The sequence below is a fragment of the Malaclemys terrapin genome, chromosome 17 (genome assembly GCF_027887155.1).
Source record: "Malaclemys terrapin pileata isolate rMalTer1 chromosome 17, rMalTer1.hap1, whole genome shotgun sequence".
Taxonomy (NCBI): domain Eukaryota; kingdom Metazoa; phylum Chordata; order Testudines; family Emydidae; genus Malaclemys; species Malaclemys terrapin.
The window spans coordinates 26,505,052-26,524,169 of NC_071521.1; the positions used below are offsets into that span (position 1 = coordinate 26,505,052).

At 47.5% G+C, this 19,118-nt stretch overlaps 1 protein-coding gene across 4 annotated transcripts in view; it reads left to right on the forward strand.

The window, feature by feature from the left end:
- SLC31A1 (solute carrier family 31 member 1) overlaps positions 1-15,988 on the forward strand; it is a 65,464-nt gene extending 49,476 nt beyond the window's left edge. For all 4 annotated transcript variants that reach the window (XM_054007190.1, XM_054007188.1, XM_054007191.1 and 1 more), the window contains exons 2-5: positions 5,371-5,540; positions 13,385-13,457; positions 13,849-14,017; positions 15,688-15,988. In XM_054007190.1, the coding sequence (XP_053863165.1) occupies positions 5,418-5,540; positions 13,385-13,457; positions 13,849-14,017; positions 15,688-15,889 (567 nt within the window). In that variant the 5' untranslated portion in view covers positions 5,371-5,417 and the 3' untranslated portion in view covers positions 15,890-15,988. The remainder of the gene's footprint in view (positions 1-5,370; positions 5,541-13,384; positions 13,458-13,848; positions 14,018-15,687) is intronic.
- Positions 15,989-19,118: the final 3,130 nt, after the last annotated feature.

The following is a 19,118-nucleotide window of genomic DNA, read 5'->3' on the forward strand; positions in this document are numbered from 1 at the left end:
AATCATAGAATATCAGAGTTGGAAGGGACCTCAAGAGGTCATCTAGTCCAACCCCCTGCTCAAAGCAGGACCAATTCCCAGCTAAATCATCCCAGCCAGGGCTTTGTCAAGCCGGGCCTTAAAAACCTCCAAGGAAGGAGACTCCACCACCTCCCTAGGTAACGCATTTGAGTGTTTCACCACCCTCCTAGTGAAATAGTTTTTCCTGATATCCAACCTGGACCTCCCCCACTGCAACTTGAGACCATTGCTCCTTGTTCTGTCATCTGCCACCACTGAGAACAGCCGAGATCCATCCTCTTTGGAACCCCCCTTCAGGTAGTTGAAGGCTGCTATCAAATCCCCCCTCATTCTTCTCTTCTGGAGACTAAACAATCCCAGTTCCCTCAGCCTCTCCTCATAAGTCATGTGCTCCAGACCCCTAATCATTTTTGTTGCCCTCCGCTGGACTCTTTCTAATTTTTCCACATCCTTCTTGTAGTGTGGGGCCCAAAACTGGACACAGTATTCCAGATGAGGCCTCACCAATGTCGAATAAAGGGGAACGATCACGTTCCTCAATCTGCTGGCAATGCCGCTACTTATACAGCCCAAAATGCCGTTAGCCTTCTTGGCAACAAGAGCACACTGTTGACTCATATCCAGCTTCTCATCCACTGTGACCCCTAGGTCCTTTTCTGCAGAACTGCTACCTAGCCATTCGGTCCCTAGTCTGTAACAGTGCATGGGATTCGTGTTTATATAGTGTGTTGCCTCCTCAAAGCACCTCGTTCTTCTTAACTGGCCCTTGCAGATACCCTGGGAAACAGGGAGCATCGGGATCCCTATGGTACAACCAGTGCTTGTCTTGCATCTTCTGAGAGTAAGCCAAGAGGTTGCCAATCTTCCTTCAGTCGCTCTCTATAATCCCAGTAATACTCTGCTACGTCAGTCCCAGGGCTCCACAGAGGAGTGACCCCACCTACATCTGGCCCAAAGCGATGAAGGGAATTGGTGTCCGGAGTTGGGATTAGAACTCAGGATCTGGTTCTGCACTCCTAATCCTGTGTGTAAGTCCTGGTCTGCTTCTCTTAATGTCTTGATGAGCTTCCAAACGGAACTCACTGCCCCTGTATAGAGAGCTGGCCCCAGAACTAAACTGTGATGTGAAAGCGTCAGCAAAACGAGATGCTGAAGAAATTTATCCCTTAACCTATTTTTCCCTTCCCTACTTTTCTTCCTCACCCAGTAGGATACTGTTGAGGATGCAGGTGAACCCGTTGCATGTGCTAGAAGTGCTGTGTAGCAGGTGAACCTGTCCAGGTCTCAGTAGTCACTATGCAATTTTATCTCTTTCCCTGAGTGCATTAACAAATGCTAGAGCAGGCAGCAGTGCAGTCTGGAGAGCAAACCTCCCCTTCGCATAAAAATACCTGCCACTGATAGCTGGGTGTGTGCTCTGGACTGAACCTATTTAAAGCTTTTGCCATAATAGGAGTTAGTGTCTGGCCCTAGTTAGACTCTGGCTTTGTAAAAGTGGTGTCCCTTGCAGGATATGCAGCTCTTCGCCTGGCAGCCAACTTGTTACTCTGGATTGCTCTTGCTGCCTTAAGACTTGTTGCAGACCCACAAACCCACTAATTTACTAGAGCTGCTGCTCCAAGCCATCTGTTCCCACCATGAGCTGGGGAGAGTGAACATCCTTGATTGTAACTTCAGTCGATTAGTGCCCAGCACTCACCATGCAGCCAGGCTGACTTTTTCCTTGCTCTCCAGGGGGGCGACTCTTATTTTTAAATGATTTTTCCATGTATTGATTCCCTTTGCACAATGGCTTGAGCTGTCTTTCCATCATTACCTTACTTTAAGGGCTCACGAAATATCTTACTACATTTGTCAAATAGCTGTAGAGATCTTGGGGGTGGGAGGGGTGGCGGGGAGAGCGGTGGTCCTCGTTCCTTAGGGAGAAAGGTGTGCGGGGCTTTGTGTGAACACCAAGGGCAGTATTAACCAACTCAGACTTGAAAAAACAAAACCAATCCCTTTCCCTCCCCCCCCCCAAACAGCACAATAGAACCAAACCCCACTTTCTCACTCAAATACTTCACTGTCATTTCGTTAAGGTAGTTAGCTTTTTCTGAATGCTCCTCCCACTGCTGACATCCCCTGCATCCCAAGACAAAGAGTAAATCATTAAAATCTAAAAAATAATCCCTACCTCCCACACAGTTTTTTACCTGAAAAGGAAGAAGAGCCAAGACTTCCTGGAGTCTGCTAGGGACTTGGCTATTGCTGTTGATTTTACAGGTCTCCGTATGTTAGGGAGAAGGGTGGCAGTTTAAAACTCTAAGACAGAGGGATAGTTGTTTAATTTGGACACTGGTGCATCCAGGGAAAAGCCATTAAAGTAGGGTTACCATATTTTAAGCCTCCAAAAGGAGGACACTCCACAGGGCCCCGGCCCCGCCCCGCCCCCCAACTCTGCCCCTTCTCCAAAGTCCCCACCCCAACTCCGCCCCCTCCCCTGCTTCCCGCGAATATTTGATTTGCAGGAAGCCTGAAGCAGGTAAGTGGGGTGTGGGGGGAGGAGACACGGCCCAGTCTGGCCCCCCCCCCCGGCGTCTCCAGCCTGGGTCAGCCCGCCCAGCACTGCCGGTCCCCGGCCGTGCACCCCCGGCCCGCCCAGCACCCCCGGCCAGGCCCCGCCGACCGCCGGCTTCCGAGCCCCCGGCCCCGCCAACCACCGGCTCCCGAGCCCCCGGCCCGGCCCCGCAGGCTCCCGGCACCGCCGGCCCCCGAGCCCCCGGCCCGGCCCGGCCCGGCCGACCGCCGGCCCCCGGCCTGGCCCCGCCGACCGCCGACCCCCGAGCCCCCAGCCCGGCCGACTGCCGGCTTCCGAGCCCCCGGCCCGGCTGACTGCCGGCTTCCGAGCCCCCGGCCCGGCCCGGCCAGCCCCAAGCCCCCGGCCTGGCCGGCCCCCGAGCCCCCGGCCCGGCACCGCCGGCCCCCATGTCCCAATTTTCCCAAACATGTCCGGCTTTTTGGGATTTCCCCCCGGACGGGGATTTGGAGCCCAAAAAACCAGACATGTCCGGGAAAATCCGGATGTATGGTAACCCTAATTAAAGACATCAGTGGGGGAATGAAGGCGGTTTCCTGTGGGGGGCACGGGGGATTTCATATTATCCTACTGTGGGAAGGGAGGGGTGGCAGAATGCACAAAATCCTCAAACTCTGGAAACATCACTTAATTATTTAGCTTAAAGGGGTTCTCAAACTGGGGGTCAGGACCACTCAGGGGGTCACAAGGTTATTACATGGGGGGTCGCGAGCTGTTAACCTCCGCCCCAAACCCTGCTTTGCTCCAGCATTTATAATGGTGTTTATTATATAAAAAAGTGTTTTTAATTTATAAGGGGGGTCACAGTCAGAGGCTTGCTATGTGAAAGGGGTCACCAGTAAAAAAGTTTGAGAGCACTGGTAAACTCAGAGCTCACTCCAGCCTGCATCAGTTTCTGGTGTGCTTATCTCAGCCTCTCCCCTTCCACTTCCCAACCACCTAAAAACTTCTGCAATAGCTGGGCTGTTTCCTGATCACCATTGCTCCCATATTGAAGACCTTTCTCCATCTCTTCTGCACACAACACTCCCCTTCCCACTGTCTCCTGTAGCTTGTGGCTTTAGGATGGTTGAGGTGGGTTTTCATTTCATTGTTTTTTTTTTAAATTGGATCATTTTGTTGTGAATAGAATCCTAGACCATAAAGGACCCAGAGCACAGTCTGTTGTAGTCAATAGGGCTACCTAGCACATCTCTCCAAGGGGAGCAGAGCAATGCTTTTCAGTTTTGTCAAGCACTGGGAGAGCCTTCAGGACTGGTGCTAAATGACTTAACTAAGACCACACGGCAAATTGCTGGTAGAGCTGGGAAGAGAGCCCAGGTCTCCTGAGTCTCTGTCTATTTGAGGCACCGTGCTTCTGCTCAAGGCCCTGGTTGCTCTGCAGTGCCCATGCAGCATGTCTCTTGCATGACCTAATATACAGAGCTGTACAGTTGTTTGCCCCTTTGCTTGGGCAGGAGAGATTTGAGGTGTGTGTGTGTGTCCTCCACTCTGGCTCTTTGGCTTTGAAATTTAACAGTTGTATGTGCATGTAGATGAGGCAATAGGCCCTTCAGATGCATTGAACAAATAAACACTGAGCCCACCTGTATTGCTTGCTCCCAGGTGAGAGCACTGAGGATACAGTAGTGACTTTCTTCTGCTATTTGCACTAGCCCTTAATATTCCCTTAATTTACTCACAGTCTGATCATGCCTGTGTGGCCTCTGTACTCCTCATGCCAAACCCTTGAGTTTGGGCAGCAAATATGGAAAGAGGGATTCTTTCTTCCCCCTCTGCCCAGTAGATTATATTAGCTATATCATTCACTTCAATGTTTAATATGAGGTATAAGTTGTCCCCTTCTCTGTATCCCTATGCCTCACCGACTCTCCAGCTCCTTTGTAAATCTCCTCTGAACCCTTAATCCCTTTCTGCCTTTGCTCTTTTACTCTGCAGAGCATTTTGAGATCAGCTCCTGTGACAGGCGCCTCACCCCAGGGAGGGGGAGAAACCATGACCACTATTAACCATTTATTCGCTCTCTCCTTGTTCTAAAGTGCCTGTCCAGACCCACTGGATTTGCAGTAAACAGATTTAATGGGTTTGGATTTGCAGCCTTCTATATGTTTTTCTCTCTCTCTCATTATGTCTAAAGTAATTAGAGGGAGAGGTAAAGAACAAAAGTTCCTCAAAATGCGACTGGCTTGCCTGGGGCTATTCCAGACCTTTTTGTGAGCAATAACTCTTGTCCCAAACTAATTCAATTTTTGGATAGACCTGTTCCCAATCAAATGCATGGCTGCCAATTAGGAGAATTATTGTGAATCTGATCTTTTGATAGATTGAATTAAAATGGGGCTTGGGAGCAATTAGATTCTGAAGCAACAAAAGTCAGCTTTTGCATGTTCAATGTCTGGAGTTTAGAGGAGACTTTTTCACAAGGATCCTTTCTTCCCTACTGCATGTTTTCTCAATTGGATTGTAGGTTCTTCAGGGTAGTGACCTTGTGTGCCTACCACCCACTAGAGAGTTGCAAAGATATTAAAGAAATTAACCTAATGGACACACACCTCATTGGAAATGCAACATTTGCTTTGAGTTCTGTGTACGGAGCTTGAGGGATGATGGTATGTCCCAAGCCATAAGCCACATCTCTAGGACAGCAGTTTTCATGGTGTGGCTTGTTGGAGGCCTGACTTCTTCTTTGTGGACAAAGAAACTGCCTTCTGTTTGTGGAAGGGTTTCCTGTGACTCTTGCCCTAATGTCCATTATTCCATCTTTCTTCAAGGCTCCCACTGTCCTGTGTGTGCCATCATTGACAACTCTGCAGTAAAGATGTCCAGCCACCATGCAAACAGCTCCATGGCATCCACCTCTGAGCATTATCATCCGACCTCGGAACATCATCACCCTACAACATCACCGGGGCACAATCATGGAGAAGGGATGATGATGATGGTAAGTGAAGTCCAGAAAAGTACACATCATCCAGAGCTTAAGCTGGGCTCAGTTTCCAAAGTCCAAAGACTTTTGCCTCCCTGAACAGGTGGCTCTTTGTAGCAAGGAGTCAGAATCAGTTTTCTAAAATGCTTATTTATTAATGTTTAGCTGCAGGGAGGACATGACTTAGTAGTACTAAATCCATCCACCCAGTTACTGAGCTCACTTCCTGAGGGGTGTTTCTCTACAAGGATTCTTTAAATCCTCTAATATTGCTGCTTGCCCCAAATGTGCTGTTCTGTCTTCAGTGGCAGCTGCTAACATAAATGAAAATCTGTCCTGCCTTGGTTTGTGTGTCTGAGCTGGGAGAGGCAAGAAGGGCAGTTTCCCCAGAGGATATTCGGTCATATGAAATGTGTTCAAGAGTTGGGCTCATTTTATTGCAAACTGTGCTTCCCTTGCAGAAAGCCAGGTAGCCTGCATGCTTGGCACCCCACCTTTTGTGAGCAGAAGACATGCATGAAAGCCTGAGTGTTTCTGGAAGGGCCTCTCTAGGCATTTGCTGGGATAGCTGCTCAGAGTCATTTGGACCAAAGAACATGTGATCTTTCCTTACTGGGATTCTCCTATAGACAAAAGGAAATTAATAGAACAGTGGTTCTCAAACTTTTATATTGGTGACCCCTTTCATATAGCAAGCCTCTGAGTGTGACCCCCTTTATGAATTAAAAACACTTTTATATATTTAACACCATTATAAATGCTGAATGCAAAGTTGGGATTGGGGGCTGACAGCTCGCGACCCCGCCATGTAATAACCTCGTGACCCCCTGAGGGGTCCTGACCCCCATTTGAGAACTCCTGGAATAGAACTCTTCACCTGAGCTCTTAGCAAAAACATTAACCAGCTCTGTGAAGAACATTCACTGTAATAAATGAGAGAAGGATCTAAGTTATGACTGAATCAAAGTAACCAAGCCCAACCCCATTCCTTAACTCATCCCCATGCCCTGAGTGCAGGACAGTGCCAGGCTGAATGTACAGTATCTTGGTGGGTGCCAGTTTGTGTGTCAATCACCATGTTGTTTCCTCTACTGTAGGGGTGGGCAAACTTTTTGGCCCGAGGCCCACATTGGGGTTGCAAAATTGTATGGAGGGCCGGGTAGTGAAGGCTGTGCCTCCCCAAACAGCCTGGCTCTGCCCCCTATCAGACCTCCTCCCACTTCCCGCCCCCTGACTGCCCCCCTCAGAACTCCCAAACCATCCAACCCCCCTCACTCCTGGTCCCCTGACCACCCCCTCCCGAAGCACCCCCAACCGTAATCACACCCCCCCCCCGGACCCCACTGCCATCCAACCCCCCCACTCCCTGTCCGCTGACTGCCCCCCCCAACTCCCTGCCCCTTATCCAACACCACGGCCCCGCCCCCCACCCCCTTGACACACTGCCCCACCCCACAGAGTGCTGCCCGCATAGCAGCGTGACTCTGGGGGAGGGGGGAAGGTGGAGGAGGGGCTGGGGGGAGCCTCCCCAGCCGAGAGCTCAGGGGCCGGGCAGGATGGTTCCACAGGCTGTGGTTTGCCCACCCCTGCTCTACTGATTGGGAGAGGGCATAGGAGCCTGTGACGGGTTGGATCACAGAAACCCTCTTGGGAGATGCCACCTGATGTGCCAAGACTACTTCTGCCCCTGCTTTCCTGCCCTGTCAGCTAGGACTTCAGTGCCCTGCCTGGTTTGAACCAGACTCACTAGCCTGCTGCAAACCCAGACCCAGGTCTGAATCATGTCCCCTAACAGCTGTAGGCTTTCCTGGAAGCAGCTAACAGAGGTGTTCTTGTCTTTAACACTCAGATGCCCAATTCCCAATGGGGTCTAAACCCAAATAAATCCATTTTACCCTGTATAAAGCTTACGCAGGGTAAACTCAAATTGTTCACTCTCTATAACACCGATAGAGAGATATGCACAGTTGTTTGCCCACCCAGGTATTAACACATACTCTGAGTTGATTAATAAGTAAAAAGTGATTTTATTAAATACAGAAAGTAGGATTTAAGTGGTTCCAAGTAGTAACAGACAGAACAAAGTAAGTCACCAAGCAAAATAAAATAAAACATGCAAATTATGTCTAATCAAACTGAATACAGATAATCTCACCAGTAAGCTTCCTTTTACAAAAAGAACAGGAGTACTTGTGGCACCTTAGAGACTAACAAATTTATTAGAGCATAAGCTTTCGTGGGCTACAGCCCACTTCTTCGAAAGCTTATGCTCTAATAAATTTGTTAGTCTCTAAGGTGCCACAAGTACTCCTGTTCTTTTTGCGGATACAGACTAACACGGCTGCTACTCTGAAACCTTCCTTTTACAGACTAATCTCCTTTTAGTCTGGGTCCAGTAATCACTCACACCCCTTGCAGTCACTGTCCTTTGTTCCAATTTTCTTTCAGGTATCTTTGGGGGTGGAGAGGCTCTCTCTTTAGCCAGCTGAAGACAAAATGGAGGGGCCTCCCCGGGCTTAAATAGACTTTCTCTTGTGGGTGGAGACCCCCTCCTCTCTCCTATGCAAAGTCCAGCTACAAAATGGAGTATTGGAGTCACCTGGGCAAGTCACATGTCCGTGCATGACTGAGTTCCTTACCAGCCAAGCCACATTCCTGGGAAAGTCCAGATGTGGACTGGTATTTCCAAGTTCATTGTTGGCTTAAGTGTTTCTTCATGAGGCACTTACTGAGAATAGTCTTTTCTCAGGAAGCCGACCAACTGCTTCACTACAGACTACTTAGAATCAAAAAAGTATGCAGCCAATATTCATAACTTTGAGTACAAAAATGACACGTGCATACAAATAGGATTAATAGATTCAGTAGATCATGACCTTTACAGAGATATGTTACATGGCATATGTAGCAGAAAACACATTCTAGTTATGTTATATAAGCATATTTCCATAAAGCCTTATGGGTGGCACTGTCACAGTGCCCTCTTGCCAGCAGAGGTAGACAGAAACTTTCCCTCTAATCCCCCTGGCTGGCTGTCTCCATTGTTCTCCTCTCACTACAGGTGGAAATACCTTACTGACTGGCTCCACTAGCTTTCTGGTATTTGTGCTGCTTTTTCTCTTTCAGTTCCTCCCCCTAGGACTGAGAGTTGGTGTCTTTGCACCCATTTTCATACTAAATGTTATGTGGCAGCCACTGCAGATGCTGCTCCTATAAGGGGGAAGGGATAGCTCAGTGGTTTGAGCATTAGCCTCCTTAAACCCAGGGTTGTGAGTTCAATCCTTGAGAGGACCATTTAGGGAACTGGGGTAAAAATCTGTCTGGGGATTAGTCCTGCTTTGAGCAGGGGGTTGGACTAGATGACCTCCTGAGGTCCCATCCAATCCTGATATTCTATGATTAAATGGACCCTGCATACTGTGGCCCACTGGAGAGAGGGGCCATTCCACTCACTTAGCATTTGCTGCTGTCTGGTTTGCCATGTGAAGTGAGATGGGTGACTTCCCTCCTTGCTATTACAGCTTCCTGAATCCTGCTGGTACCAGCCCAGACACCCACCCTGCATTTCTGTTATACTGGTGGAGTCAGGACTCTCTTCTGCGAAGCTCTCTCATCAATACTTATAGAGTGTGTGAAGGGACCTCAGGAGGTCATCTAGTCCATGCCCCTGCTCAAAGCAGGACTGTAGTGGGGTGGTCCCCCGCTCCTGCCCGGAAGGGCTTAAAATAGCCCTGGCAGAGGGCTGGGGCAGGAGAAAAGCTGGGCTGATTGGCAGAGCAGCTGCAGTTGGGCCACGCCCCAATCAGGCCACAGCTGGCCTGTATAAAAGGCTGTGAGCCAGACTCCCAGAAGGAGTCTTTCTCCAGGCTGCCTGTAGTAAGGGTACTGGAAGTGAAGCAGGGCTGGGGAGAGCCACAGGAGCAGGGTAGCTCCAGGCTGGCAACTCCCAAGGGTGCAGGGCCTGGTCCAAGGCCCATAGAGGTACTGGGAGGCAGAGGAAGGCAGCAGGTCTGAACCCTCTTGCCTATGATGACTGGCTTTTACACTGCAGTCTGCCCAAGGGAGCGGAGGCTTGGTGATGACTGGCAGTAGCCCAGACTGAGGCAAGGTGGGGATTAGAGGGTTGGAGGTTTCCCAGAGAAGGGAGACCCATAGAGAGTGGTGGGGGTATTGCCAGGGGGCAGCCCCAGGGTAAAGAGGCACCCAGGTCTGGGAGGGACACGGGGGCCAGCTACAAGCAGGACACCGGCCTGCACAGGGTGCTCCGGAGGCTGGACAAGCTAATTCCCAGAAGCAACCAGCAGGAGGTGCCACAGGGGTGAGTCATGCACCTTTACAAGGACCAATTCCCAACTAAATCATCCCAGTCAGGGCTTTGTCAAGCCTGACCTTAAAAACCTCTAAGGAAGGAGATTCTACCACCTCCCTAGGTAATCTATTCCAGTGCTTCACCACCCTCCTAGTGAAAATGTTTTTCCTGATATCCAATCTAAACCTCCCCCACTGCAACCTGAGACCATTAATCCTTGTTCTGTCATCTGCTACCACTGAGAACAGTCTAGATCCATCCTCTTTGGAACCCCCTTTCAGGTAGTTGAAAGCAGCTATCAAATTCCCCCTCATTCTTCTCTTCTGCAGACTAAATAATCCCAGTTCCCTCAGCCTCTCCTCATAAGTCAAGTGCTCCAGCCTCCTAATCATTTTTGTTGTCCTCTGCTGGACTCTTTCCAATTTTTCCACATGCTTCTTGTAGTGCAGGGCCCAAAACTGGACACAGTACTCCAGATGAGGCTTCACCAATGCAGAATAGAGGGGAATGATCACATCCCTCTATCTGCTGGCAATGCCTCTACTTATACAACCCAAAATGCTGTTAACTTTCTTGGCAACAGGGGGCCACTGTTGACTCATATCCAGCTTCTAGGCCCTTTTCTGCAGAATTGCTGCCTAGCCACTCGGTCCCTAGTCTGTAGCAATGCATGGGATTCTTCTGCCCTAAGTGCAGGACTCAGCATTTGTCCATTGAATGCCATCAGATTTCTTTTGGCCCAATCCTCCAATTTGTCTAGGTCCCTCTGTATCCTATCTCTATCCTCCAGGGTATCTAACACTCCTCCCAGTTTAGTGTCATCTGCAAACTTGCTCAGGGTGTAATCCACGCCATTCTCCAGATCATTAACGAAGATATTGAACAAAACCGGCCCCAGGACCGACCTTTGGGGCACTCCTCTTCATACCAGCTGCCAACTAGACATGGAGCCATTGATCACTACCTGTTGAGCCTGATGATCTAGCCAGCTTTCTATCCACCATATAGTCCAGCCCGTACTTCTTTAACTTGCTGGCAAGAATACTGTGGGAGACTGTATCAAAAGCTTTGCTAAAGTCAAGGAATAACACGTCCACCGCTTTCCCCATTCCACACAGCCAGTTATCTCATCATAGAAGGCAAGCAGGTTGGTTAGGCATGACTTTCCCTTGGTGAATCCATGTTGACTATTCCTGATCACCTTCCTCTCCTCTCAGTGCTTCAAAATTGATTCCTGCTCCATGATTTTTCTAGGGACTGAGGTGAGGCTAAAGGGACTGTAGTTCCCTTGGTTGTCGTCCTTCCCTTTTTTAAAGATGGGCACTACATTAGCCTTTTTCCAGTCACCCTGAACCTCCCCCGATTACCATAAGTTTTCAAAGATAATGGCCAGTGGCTCTGCAATCACATCCACCACCTCCTTTAGCACCCTCAGATGCAGTGCATCCAGCCCCATGGACTTGTGCTCATCCAGCTTTTCTAAATAGTCCTGAACCATTTCTTTATCCACAGAGGCCTGGTCACCTCCTCCCCATACTGTACTGCACAGTGCAGTAGTCTCGGAACTGGCCTTGTTTGTGAAGATGGAGGCAAAAAAAGCATTGAATACATTAGCTTTTCCATTCTTTGTCACCAGGTTTCCTCCCCCATTCAATAAGGGGCCCATACTTTCCTTGACCACTTTCTTGTTGCTAACATACCTGTAGAAACCCTTTTTGTTACTCTTAACATAAGAACATAAGAAAGGCCGTACCGGGTCAGACCAAAGGTCCATCTAGCCCAGTATCCTGTCGGCCGACAGTGGCCAATGCCAGGGTGCCCCAGAGGGAGTGAACCTAACAGGCAATGATCAAGTGATCTCTCTCCTGCCATCCATCTCCATCCTCTGTCAGACAGAGGCTAGGGATACCGTTCCTTACCCGTCCTGGCTAATAGCCATTAATGGACTTAACCACCATGAATTTATCCAGTTCTCTTTTAAACTCTGTTATAGTCCTAGCCTTCACAACCTCCTCAGGTAAGGAGTTCCACAAGTTGACTGTGTGCTGCGTGAAGAAGAACTTCCTTTTATTTGTTTTAAACCTGCTGCCTATTAATTTCATTTGATGACCACTAGTTCTTGTATTATGGGAATAAGTAAATAACTTTTCCTTATCCACTTTCTCCACATCACTCATGATTTTATATACTCTTCTATCATATCCCCTTGCTAGCTGCAACTCCAGTGTGATTTGGCCTTCCTGATTTCAGTCCTGCACGCCTGAGCAATATTTCTATACTCCTACCTAGTCATTTGTCCAATCTTCCACTTCTTGTAAGCTTCTTTTTTGTGTTTGTGTTGTGTGCAAGGATTTCACTGTTAAGCCAGGCTGGTCGCCTGCCATATATACTATTCTTTCTGCACATTAGGATGGTTTTGTTCCTGCAACCTCAATAAAGATTCTTTAAAATACAGCCAGCTCTCCTGGACTCCTTTCCCTGTCATGTTGTTCTCCCAGGGGATCCTGCCCATCAGCAGAAAAGTCTCCTTTTCTGAAGTCCAGAGTCCATATTCTGCTGCTCTCCTTTCTTCCTTGTGTCAGGATCCTGAACTTGACCATCTCATGGTCACTGCCTCCCAGGTTCCCATCCACTTTCACTTCCCCTACTAATTTTTCCGTTTGTGAGCAGCTGGTCAAGAAGAGCTCTGCCCCTAGTTGTTTCCTCCAGCACTTGCACCAGAAAATTGTCCCCTACAATTTCCAAAAACTTCCTGGATTGTCTGTGCATTGCTGTATTGCTCTCCCAGCAGATATCGGGGTGATTGAAGTCCCCCATGAAAACCAGGGCCTGTGATCTAGTAACTTCTGTTAGTTGCCTGAAGAAGAAGCATCTTCTCTCTGTTCTGTCTTTAATTTACATTGTCATCTTTTTATAACCTGAAGACATCTGCCAGTAAGATTCACAGATCTTTTTAACACTGGGGGGGGAGGAAGGTGCATCGCCACAGAACTGTGCATCTTCAGACAACACACTGGGCACACCTTAACAATGTACGTGGGATCACTTTTTAAAAAGAAATTAACAAAACAATAAGCCCTTTATTTAAGTTTTATAGGAAGGGTTAGATTTTTATGGATAAATGTTAATCACCGTGCACACACAAACTGACAAAAAAAAATCCATTGATGGAAATTTACATATAGGCAAAGTAATAAAAATGCTGCTGGAGAAATTTTTAGAGTAAAATCCAGTGACTTTCCAATTAAAATAGTTAGTTACAAATGGACAAGCAACTAGTTACAGCTGTAACTGGAGTGTGCACAGCAATACCTAGCAGAAACACAGACCGCAGTGCTACACTAGGTTTGTGGTAGAATGTTACTTCAACTATGTACTTAGTTACTGACCAGAATGAACTGCCTCCAAGGTTAACTCTAGTTATATTGTAACACAGTCCTTCCATTTAACTTCCTTAGGACTCATCTGTGTGCTCTGTGAAGCTCTATCTCCCTCCCTTGGCGCTTACACATCTTGCTGAGGTTTTAAATGATTTTTCTGTCTTGGCCAGGACATGACTTTCCACTTCAGCTACAAGAACGTGCCGCTGCTGTTTTCTGGACTGGTGATCAATACACCTGGAGGTTAGTAAAGCTATTTTAGCAAAGCGGCTGACTTGTTGCTCACCCCAGGCCAAACCAAAGGCTTGCTACTGGTCAGTCTTGTCTGAATGACCCCACCCCATGAGGTCATAGGTTCCTAGAGTGTCCAGGGCAAGATGGTTAACAGGTTGGAAATTGGGGCACAGAGGCTGAAGGTGATGGGATGACTTCCGTGTCACTATTTGAGTGTTGCACAAGCCTTAGCAAATGTGGTTGAGAGTTTCGCTTTATGGGGTTGGACATCGCACTCCCTGTGGCCGGTGCGGTGGGAGCTGTTTGTTGGATTGTTAGGTGCTTTTCTCTGTGTGCTTGAAGCAGATGGCTCATCCTGTGCAGAGACCGTAACCTTGTTCTGTCCTTTCCTGTCTATCAGAAATGGCTGGTGCTTTTGTCGCAGTATTCTTCCTAGCCATGTTTTATGAGGGCCTCAAAATAGCCCGGGAGAGTCTGCTCCGTAAATCACAGGTCAGCATTCGCTACAACTCCATGCCTGTCCCGGGACCAAACGGCACCACTTTGATGGAGACGCACAAAACAGTTGGGTAAGAATTCACTTTCCTTCTAACACAAACCCTGCTCATCTCAGCAGAAAACACAAAGACTGAAACATAGCATATTCTAGGCAGCTCAAATAGTTTTACTGCAGAAGACTAACTTCATGCTTGTACACGCTTCATCCTGAAGGAGCCTAAAGAATGAACTATAAATACAGGAACCTGCAGCTCCCTTTTTTGGAGGGAAGGGAATGCAACAGCTACTCTGCATCAGCCACATGAGGCCCTTTTTACGAAATAAAAGCAGGGGAAGCTCGTAGGGAGGTGTGCTGTTTCCACATTTTAATTTGGCCAGGACACTAGACTCTGCCTATTCTTACATAAGGCACCAAAGGATCTTTCTGTGCCCACGAGTGGTCAAGGCCTCTGTTTGCAGACAAGCTGCCCTGTGTGGCTGGCAATGAGGGCCAGGTAGTAAAATGAGCTGGAATGATTTTGACCCTCAAACCTTAGCAGCTGTGATCACTCTGTGAACCTCATTATTCCTTATCCAGGAATAACTGGTTTTATTACAAAGCACCCAGCTTCATGGAGGACATTCTAGTCATCTGTGACAAATACACATGACAGGAGATCTCTGCCCTTTACTATCCCATCTCTCTTGGTGTTTGATGGCCACCTTCAAAAAGATCTCAAAAAACCTAAGTGATTGGGCAACAAAATGGCAAATGAAATTTAATGTGGTTAAATGTAAAGTAATCCCAAATATACATACAATATGATGGGGGGCTAATTTAGCTACAGCTAATCAGGAAAAAGATCTTGGAGTCATCGTGGATAGTTCTCTGAAGACATCCACACAGTGTGCAGTGGCAGTCAAAAAGTCAACAGGATGTTAGGAATTATTAAAAAAAGAATAGAGAATAAGGCGGAGAATATTTTATTGCCCTTACATAAATCCATGGTGCACCCACATCTTGAATACTGCGTACAGATGTGATCTCATCTCAAAAAAGATATACTGGCATTAGAAAAGGTTCAGAGAAAGGCAACTAAAATGATTAGGGGTTTGGAACGGGTCCCGTATGAGGAGAGATTAAAGAGGCTAGGACTTTTCAGCTTGGAAAAGAGGAGACTAAGGGGGGCTATGATAAAGGTATATAAAATCATGAGTGGTGTGGAGAAAGTGGATAAGAAAAAAGTTATTTACTTGCTCCCATAATATAAGAACTAGGGGCCACCAAATGAAATTAATGGGCAGCAGGTTTAAAACAAATAAAAAGAAGTTCTTCACACAGCACACAGACAACCTGTGGAACTCCTTGCCGGAGGAGGTTGTGAAGGCTAGGACTATAACCGGGTTTAAAAGAGAACTGGATAAATTCATGGAGGTTAAGTCCATTAATGGCTATTAGCCAGGATGGGTGAGGAATGGTGTCTCTAGTCTCTGTTTGTCAGAGGGTGGAGATGGATGGCAGGAGAGAGATCACTTGATCATTACCTGTTAGGTTCACTCCCTCTGGGGCACCTGGCATTGGTCACTGTCGGTAGGCAGGATACTGGGGTGGTTGGACCTATGGTCTGACACAGTACGGCCAGGCTTATGTTATGTAATTTGGCATTCCCAGCCCATGGGTTATTTTCTGTCTGCGGGGACCCTGCATTTCCCATCCTGTGACTCTTGTTCACTGACTGGTCATATTTTTCTGATTCCTCAGACAACAGATGCTGAGCTTCCCTCATCTCCTGCAGACAGTGCTGCACATCATACAAGTGGTGGTCAGTTACTTCCTCATGCTGATCTTCATGACCTACAATGCATACCTCTGCATAGCTGTGGCAGCAGGCGCAGGCACTGGCTACTTCCTCTTCAGCTGGAAAAAGGCAGTTGTTGTGGATATCACGGAGCACTGCCATTAATGCTGGACACAGAGCGAGAGCCTCTCTCTGCCCCTTCACTCGCTCTAACTGCAGTCACCAAGAGGATGAGGATCATTCCCCGGCTGACTGAGACGCAAGATACACTGATTTTCATGGTGTATGTTTTACCACCAATGTCCTAGTCAGGACAATGCCTGGGCAGCTCACAGGGATTCCTGGTGTTGGAGATTTCCCACCAAGCAGCCTGGCACCCATGCTAGATGGACCAGCTCTTGAGGTCACACCAGAGCCACCCTTGACCACGATTTATGTTGTATTTGTAGATTTTCCCTGATTGAAATTACGTAGCAAGTAGATATTTACAAGATTATTGAACTGTCCTTTTAAAGCATTTTATTTTTAAAGAATAAATGCTCAGATCTGGGGGTTTTATGAATGGTTGATAAAGGAGCCAGTATGAGACAATGGCTATTTTAATTTTCTAAAAAATTCTGTACTTAATGCCTGGGGGAGGGAGGCGGGGATGTGACTGATCTCTGGGCCAGCAAAACCCTCTGGGACAGTTTGTAGAAACTTCTGTCCACAAAATTAGAGTGCTGCTGGTAAATCACCAGAGGCCTAGTGGGCTCAGGTCTGCTCCGAGAAGCGTGCACCATTCTTATTAACTCCAGTGGGCATATTGTATCTGGGCCAGACTTGGGGCCGCTTTCAAGTCTGTTTAATGTTGCTGGTTTTCTGCTGTATTCTTGTTCTGCTCAGCTCTGAACAGCAGGAACATTTCAAACTGGCCACTTTGGCTTACTGATCATGCAATTGCATTTTTAAGTAGCAGAAAGAGACTTTAAATAAACCATTGAATCCCTGTTGATTTCATCTCGATTTTGCAGCCATGTACTGTTAGACTCAGATTTGTCATTCAATGCAAATTGTCAGCAGCTGGCTCTATTGTTCTGACTGTTTACAATATTGTGATTTTTCTTTTTTCTTTCCGGTTAAACCAAGTGACACGAAGAAAGCTATTAAAGAGTGACATTTCTGTAGAGGATATTCCTTGGCTGGGCTGGCAGGTAAAGAACCAAACTTGTGTAGGGAGGATATAGCAGCCTTAAAACTTGCTCCTCTTAGATGAGGGTTGGGGGATAAGAGACTGTAGGGTCAGTAAAAGGAGTTCCAACCCTGAGGACTCTTCTTTATCGTAATCACCAAACTGGAACTTCTCAAAATGGCTGTGCTGGAGCAACCACTTCCAATGTCAGAGCTGGGCAGCAGCCACTGGAGAGCTTCCCACCCTCCAGCCAGGCCCCTCGTGCTAGGAGCCCAATAGATCTCACGAACAAGGCAGGGTTCAGGTCCTTCTGTGAGATCCCTGTGGGCAGCAGGGTTGATTCAATAGTTGGTGGTCTTCCCTCTGAGTCACAGCTGAACTGTGGAACTAGGGAATTCTGTGTTGCTAAGGTGCTAGAGATGAGATGTAAAGCTGAGTTCCTGACCACTTTTTTTAAAGATTTCTTGGTTTTCTGGGTAGGAGGTGGGCTGTTAGCTGAGTGTGCTGGCCTGATTCTGATGGGAGAAATGCTGTTCTGCCTCCTTAAATCCCCTTGCAGCTTAACTGGTTATTTTACACCACATCTCCTGTCCTAAGCAGCTGTGTGGTGTGAAATGACTGCTCGGGTTCTTGATGTGATCTCTGTATATTGTTGATAAGGAAGACTCCTGGCTCCATTCTTCCATGCCTGGCAGTGCAGGTTCTTCCCTTTACAATCCTGGTGTTTTCCAGACCCAAATAAATATCTAAGGTGATGTGGAAGGAGTGGCTTCCTGAGGAGTAACTAATGTACAGTGAAAACTAGGTAGGGTACAATAGTGTAGCAAAGTTCCAGCCGGACTGATGTCCTCTCTCCAGCAGTGGCCTGTACCAGCTGCATCATGGAAGGAAAAAGCCTCCTAATGTACTTCAAACAATTTTCTCCTGTCATAGCACTTAGCGCCCCCCCCCCCCCACACTCCCTTTCTGCCTCCTAGCTGTTAATGGCTCCATGCCCTGAAGTTTAAGTAACTTCACTAGAGGGGTTGGCACTGGTTCAAGTGCATGAAGTATATTCTGATGCTAGTCAGCCCAAGGCTGGGAGAGGAAGAGAGGGGCACATCGGTAACAAGTACAATTTAAAACTACTCTTCCCCATCCCCCATACATGAATTGTGCCTCTCTACTCGACCCTGGTTGCAGCATGCTTTCTCTGCTTGATGAGACCCTGCTGTCTCACAATGTCCATAGACTTTACTAGCCTGAATCATTGTATTTCATAAGTTTGCTAAGAGTGGCCAGGGCCATGTCTTAGCCTTGAGGCTCACTTAATGAGTGTGCCCCTATTATCTCTGTGGGCTTCTCATGAGCCTTCAGTCCATGGCCAGGTTTTACCCTTTGTGGTTAAATGTAAATTGACAATCTAGTGATGCGTTTATAAAATAAACTGACAGAGCCACATCCCTCACTGGGTTACAGTCTCCACATGGTACATCAGTCCTAACATCCCTGTGTTCCTGGCCCAGGCTGGTTGATTTGCCAACCTCTCTAGAGCACCTTCTAGTAACACCCCTTTTCCTGCCTGGAATCTTTTGCAGGAGTGTTTGAGGCAGACCTGATGCTGACACTAGACTTCTATTGGAGGAAAGCCTCCCTCCAATGACTAATAATTGTTCTTAAACAATACATTTATTTAACAAGCTTAAAGATAATGTATGATGAGCTGTATGCAAGTATGTTGTTTTCAGACTGTGCCTCCTGATTGTGACCTTGGATGAATTAGTGTTCACTCAACTCCTAGGCTCTGAATTCTGTTGCAAATAAACTGTCTTTTGTTGCTTTTTTTTATCTAAGTGCCTTTAGGAAACAATTGGGGGTAGTGCCTTTTAGTTGAGCTATAGCTGGTTCCAGCTGTATCACAGGGTTGGTTACAGGGGACCATGACTTTGTTTTTAAATCCATTGTTCTGGAAACAACGTGTTTGAAATGAAAATAGAGCTCTTCCTGTATATAATTAGTTAATAAAGTAGACTGCATTTTATTGGGGTGGAAGTGTCTTGGAAGCTACCTCCAACATGGAAAAGGTAAAGCTGGGCACTGAGCCAGAGCAGACACCACCAGCCTCCACGAAGAGTAACTACCCAGCTGTAAGTGGCTGATGCAGTCAGCACCTAGACTGCTCAACATGGCCTTATCCCGAGTTCCTTTCCAGCCGACCCACCTTCACAGGACAAGTACACTGCA